General features: G+C 38.4%; 1 protein-coding gene across 1 annotated transcript; it reads right to left on the bottom strand.

Moving 5' to 3' along the window:
* Positions 1–4,892: 4,892 nt before the first annotated feature.
* On the bottom strand, positions 4,893–5,822 carry LOC142847209 (olfactory receptor 8A1). Its single transcript, XM_075967937.1, has one exon. It carries the CDS (start codon positions 5,820–5,822, stop codon positions 4,893–4,895), a length of 930 nt encoding a protein of 309 aa, XP_075824052.1.
* Between the last annotated feature and the right edge of the window lie 766 nt (positions 5,823–6,588).

Below are 6,588 nucleotides of genomic sequence, written 5' to 3'. Positions count from 1 at the left end.
CACACACACACACACACACAGAAAAATAAAAATATATACGGCATCATGAGATCTATGAAGACATTCATGTTGCAGAGTTTTAAACTCAAGTCTGTACTTGGTGATAATTGTAGATTATCTGTAGCCATGCCAAACAATATGGGGAGAGCCCATGTTGGACCTTCTTTGCTGTTTTACTGAATTTACCATCTTGCAAAACAATAGTACATTCTCCTATCCACGATACTGACACAGTGACACAGTACACTGATTTCATTCTTTTTTTTTCTTCCCTCTGAGACAGGGTTTCTCTGTGTAACAGTCGTGGTTGTTCTGAAACTTGCTCTGTAGACCAGGCTGGCCTTGAACTCACAGAAATCAGCCTGCCTCTGCCTGCCAAGTGCTGGGATTAAAGGAGTACGCCACCACCTTCCCACTTACATCACCTTTGTTTCTAATTTTCAGAACGATGATTTGATTTTCTGTTTTCATCATTCTGACCTGTTATTTCTCTTTAGTTTCATTAGAAACTCATAGTTAAAACACATTTTATGTGGTGTGATCCATTACCGTAAGTCTGTTTTATTAATGTGCTTTTAACCTTTGCATTTGAATCCCTCTTCAGGTTCTTTCTGACTCAGCAATAGCACTTTCTAATGCCTTCCTTGCTATCTGATGTGACAAGACATTGTATTTTTTCTTTTATTTTTCATTCTTTGCACACCGGGGATTAACCATTTCTCTAAGAAAGTTGCCTTCTTTTCTTTCAATGGTGAAATGATATTTTATGAGCATACACTTGATGCTGGAGGAACATGGTTTCAGGACCTGACAAACAGAGAAAAGGGAGCTCTCTCCCTTCACCCCTCTGCAATTTTCTTCCCCCTTTTCTCCTTCTTTCCCTTTGCCTTTCCTTCCTTTCTCCTTCCTTTCCTTCCACCCTCCCTCTCCCCCTTCCTTATTTTCTCTTCTTTTTTCTTTCCCTTTCCCTCCCTTCTGTACTTCCTCCTTTTTGAAATAATAATAATAATAACAACAACAACAACAATAATAATAATTTCCCATTAGCATCACCAGGCTATGTTTTATTGTCCATTCTGGGGTACAGCTCATGGGTAGGATGTTTCTTCTGTGTATTTTATTTCGATTTATTTACCCATGGAAAGTACTATTCTGAATCATTGTTTTAAAGTATTTTTCTTTTGAGATTTCTACCCCATGTCAATTCATTTTTTAATACTAACATTTGAATTATTTACTTATAAATCTCCATTTCAATGCTTTCTTATCAATTTGTATTTCTCCCAATGTTAACTGTTGTCTTTATTTTTCTGTTACTCCCTGTTTTGTTTTAATTTAAAATTTCTTCCTATATTTATAATAGTTTTTAAATGAGATCTATGCAATTTATGAGTTTTCCAAATTCTCACTTTTTTGCTTTTTCATACATTATTTAATTTTGCTTAGTGTGTTGACTCATTTTAAAGTAATACTATAATATTGTTTGTCTTTGAGCCCATGTTTATGCCTTCTTCTGCATCCTTCTAATTGTTTTATATCACACACGATGTATTTCTGATATAAACAATTTATGGACTTTTCTCAACAAAGAAAACAAATGAAAGACCAAATTCTTAGTAACAGAACTGAGTTTTGTCCCCTCTGTTGCTGTGTTCCAGGGAGAAAGGGCTTTTTGTGGCTCATAGCTGAAATCTCTCACAAGAGAAGCCAAGGTGGCCAGAGTTTGAACCAGGTGGTCATGACTGAAATCCAGACATCAATGAATGCATGCTGGAGCTCATACTTTTTCTCTTTATACAGTCCAATGTCCAAGTTAGACAGCGGTGCCATCCACAGTGGCCAAGTCTTAATTAATTAATGTAATCAAAGTAATTCCTCACAGACATGCTCAGAGAGCCCTCTCCCAGGTGATTCTAGATTCCATCAAGTTGACAATTAATATTAACCATCCACCTCTTATCGACCTGACACCCAAGCACACCACTTTCAATGCCTAATTTTCTACCATTTATCTTTTATAGGCTCTTGATAACTTTATAATGTAAAACATACAGTCCAGTATGAAAAGTCCCTATAGCTACTAAAAGTTTCAATAGTTTAAAGGTTAAAATTTCTTAATGTGAGCTCCAATAAAATAAAGAAAATTACATAACCAACATATATTGGCACAGAGTAAACACTCCTATTCCAAAATGAAAGAATCAGAGTACAGAAAGCAGTTGTGACTAAAACTAAACCAAAATTCTACAGGAAAACACCATCCTATGTCTAGCATTGTGTTGGGATCAGCTGAATGCCAAAAGGCGTAGTCAACCCCAATCCTCCAGCCCTGCCACCTGCAGCAAGCAAACCCTCTCATTTATGTAAACTGTATACTTTCAGTCCTCTCTGATGAATGTTCCATAGTCCTTGCACCTGTAATACCTCAGATTTTTCTACTTCTCACCTGTCTTTATCTTCACTGCTTCAAGCAGTGGCCTGCAGAGACTTCAACGATGCCAAATTTTCAGTTGCTTTCCATGGCACCTCCAATCTTGCATCTTTCATGCCTTCAAAACCACTCTCATGTGGATGCAACTGCTAATTTTGTCTGAAAACTTGAGGTGCAGCTTGTATTCTTTGGAGCACACTTTATCCATTTTGTGTGCTTATCCAAGGGAAATAATTTTCTCAGGCAGTTACAGTTGGGGAATAGTGATCATTCATTGGAGGGTTTCTTCCTTTAGATGAATTTGGGTTTCCAAACATGGAGCCTCTGCAAGGTGGAGTTTTGACCCAGGACACTTCTTATCGCTTCAGTGCAACGAAACAGTTAGAGCCACTTTCTTACTAACAGTCTGAATATTCTCCTGTTTTTAAATTTCTTCTGCAAACAAATTATAATGACAATTTAAAATAATAATTTAAAAATGAAATATAATGGAAATTGTATTAAAGTTCAACCTCATTCAGTTTCTCGAGATATAGGCAACATGAAACCAGATTCTTGACCAAAATATTACCCAAATGACCCCAGACCACTTTCTGATAGAATTCTTATTCTATTCTGAAGCCTCATGAGCCAGGCTCTCATTGTCTTTGTTTCTCTCAGCATCCTTCCAGTTCGTGGCCCATTAACCCTGGCTTCCAATGCTCAAGGATCTTTCTAATCCTAAACTGCAAATATTTTCTGCCACAGAACAGTTTCAATGCCTGAGATAGACATGCTCAGATTTATCCCAGCAACGGTTTCACATCTAAGAACCAGATTTTGGTCTTAGTTCATTTTCATTGCCATGATAAAATACTCTGACCAAAGCAAATCAAAGGAGGAAGGGCTCATTCAGTTTTGTAGTGGAAGGGCAGAATTCATCATGGTGGAAGACATCAGGAAACTGAAACAAATGGTCATACTGCTTTCATACTTGGAAACCAGAAAGTGAGAATAGATTGTTGCTTTTCAGTAGTATTTGTTCATTGATGCAATCCAGGATCCTAGTCAGACAATCGAGCCATCCACTGTGGTTAGGTAGTTTCTGTTAGAGGTAGTTTCATAAAGATCTTCAAAATAAAATTATCTTCAAATACTACATATTCAAGGAAATTCATCCAATTCATAAAGCAATTTGTTATTACATCACTATCAAATCAATCATTTCCATGGAAAGAAAAATGCATTTATATTTTTAATAAATTAAGTAAAGACATGATTAATAAGAAAGAATTTATTGTCTCCTCATGGAAGGTATTTTGTTTAATGTGAGGGTACTGTTGTTGATGGGGGGTGGTTCTAAGCAGTATGGAGTCAGTTCCATAAGTGAGAAAATTTAAAAGTGAAAAGTCTAATCAGGGAATAAACAGTGAATATCCAGCTCTGATGACAAAGACCTTTCTTGCCATGGAAACCATGGACATTCTGGCAAGATGTTCAATCTTTCACAGACTTTTTCTGCAAGACTTTATTTTGGTAAGTAGGTTAAACTAAGTTGAAGCATGTTATTATGGAAACAGCCAATTCTACAGATTTGGATCTGGTTGTATTGGCTTGCATGGAACACAGAGTTCTCTTTTTCTGGCGTTGCCTGATTTGAAGATTAGCAATAATTAAACTGAATTTAAGTAAATTGTGAAACTGATTAAGTCAATCAAATTCAGTGCCTCACTCTCTCTAGGCTTGTGCTCTAACTCCGAGTTACAGTTTTGCTTCCACCTTCTCTCTTTGGCTTTAAGATTTCTCATTTGGAGGAAGCAGAGATGTTCTCTTGCCTTTAGTTATAGTTAGAGGAGATCAATAGTGGTAGAAATTGCTACTTAGGTGAGAGTATCCCACGGTCCATTGATCCACATTCTATTTGAGCTAAAGAAGGTGAAGCTGATTTTCCCAGAATCACTTGTATGTATTAATTTAGAAGTAAATTAGATTCCATTAATTGAGTAAACCTGTGTGAGGTTTGCTGGTATGTTACCCATGCTCTAGTGGATAGCCACACACTAAGGAGCACATGGAGCATTAATTGGGCTCAGTTGGTTATTAAAAATAAGAAAGGACATCAAAGTGGGAGATACACATATTGGGGGTGATAGGAAGGAGTCGGAGAAAGGAGAGGGGATGGGCACAATCAATATACATTATATACATATGTGAAAATATCAGAGAATAAAAAATTTTAAATTGCTTAACGTTGGTCTCCTATAGAGGAGCTGGCTCCCAATTATAAGAACAATGACCTTAAAATTGTATGTTCAGAGAAACAATAGGAGAAAAGATGAGAATAAGGAAAAGGAAATGAAGCATGTACCCAACCACAAAGAGTAGTGCTTGTTTCTTATCCACAGTTGGGTAGGCTTGCTGAGTGCATTTTCCAGGTGTTTGCAACCACGTACTCTTACACGGATAAAGATCAACATTTCCATCAAAGGAGTTTTCTCCTCAGTGTTTTGTCCAGGGCAGCCTTCACCTCTTTGTTCCTCAGGCTGTAGATCATGGGGTTGAGCATGGGGATCACTGTGGTGTAGAACACAGAAGCTACATTCTCCTGGGCCAGGGAACTAGCTGTGGAAGGCTTTAAGTACATGAAGGCAGTGGATCCATAGAATAAGCCTACAGCTGCAAAGTGGGAGCTGCAGGTGCTAAAGGCTTTGGACCTGCCCTCAGAGGAGCTGATGCGCAGGATGCTCGACAGGATGAAGGCATAGGAAATTAGTACCGTTAAACTTGTGACTACAATATCGAACCCAGCTAAAAAGAAGACAGCCATCTCTACATCATAGGTACTAGAGCAGGAGAGCTTCATGAGGGGGAGGATGTCACAGAAGTAATGGCTGATGAGGTCTTCACAATAGTGTAACTTTAACATGAGGCCTGTCTCTATTGTTGAGCCAATGAGTCCTATGGCATAGACAAAAGCTACCAGCATGGAGCAGAGGGCAGGAGACATGATGATGTTGTAAAGCAAGGGGTGGCAGATGGCCACGTAGCGGTCATAGGCCATCACAGTGAGCATGTAACACTCAGCAATGACGAAAACAAGGAAGAAGTAGAGCTGTGACATGCACCCGTCATAGGAGATGAGGTTTTTTTGGGACACAAAGTTGATGAGCATTTTTGGGGTAATGACAGAGGAGTAGCAGAGATCCACAAATGACAAGTTGCTGAGGAAGAAGTACATGGGGGTGTGAAGCTGTGTGTTGAGTCCAATCAAGGTGATCATGCCCAGGTTTCCCACCATGGTGACTGTGTAGATCCCCAGGAAGAGGAGGAAGAGGGGCAGCTGGAGCTCTGGCCTGTTAGTTAACCCCTTGAGGATGAATTCTGTCACCATGGAGTGATTTTCTGCAGCCATTGTGTCTGGGCAGGAGTCCTGTGGGGTGGATGAGAAGGAGCTTGTGAGGGGCTGTACTTGCCCTGTTTGGAGCAGCTGGTTTTCTGCATTTGACACTTGCTGAACTGTCCTGGTTATGGCAGATGTGTCTTCTCCACATCCTGCTTCCTGTCGACCGAAGGACCAGTCCATAGGGTTTCAGAGGTCTTGACGTTTAGTACAAGGAAGCATTCTATACTTATTATCTCTGTCCTGCCATATTTGATGGACAGTTGTATGTGTTGTAGAGCCAGCAAATGCTTCCTACTTAATTCAATTTTTATTATTTTTAGACCGTAATACTAAAGCACTGCACTATTTATCACTAAAGTAAAATTAAGTATATTATATATACACAATACATATGTAACATTGAGCCATTTATTACTAATGTCAAGTTATGTATATTTTATATACACCTACATATATAATGTATTTGTCTTTAAGAAGGATGGGTTATTATTGGAAGTTATGATACATTATGAATTGAATCCTCATTTTTAAGGTGTCTTTTTCATTTTCTTTCTTTTTTTTTCTTTTAATTAGGTACTTTTATGTAGTTCAGGTTATCCTTGAACTTGTGATGTCTGATCCTCTTCTTCCTGCTTGTTGGGATTACAGGCATGTGCTGTTCTACCCAGCATGGGAAACAGTTTTTTATGTCAGAACACAAATCTCACTGTGGTCATTGTTTCTGATACAGTTATTAATTATTGGCACCTCTGCAGTACTCTGAAGTTTGCTTATC

The sequence above is a fragment of the Microtus pennsylvanicus genome, chromosome 3 (genome assembly GCF_037038515.1).
Source record: "Microtus pennsylvanicus isolate mMicPen1 chromosome 3, mMicPen1.hap1, whole genome shotgun sequence".
In the NCBI taxonomy this organism is placed as follows: Eukaryota; Metazoa; Chordata; class Mammalia; order Rodentia; family Cricetidae; genus Microtus; species Microtus pennsylvanicus.
This window is presented reverse-complemented; position numbering and strand designations above follow the sequence as displayed.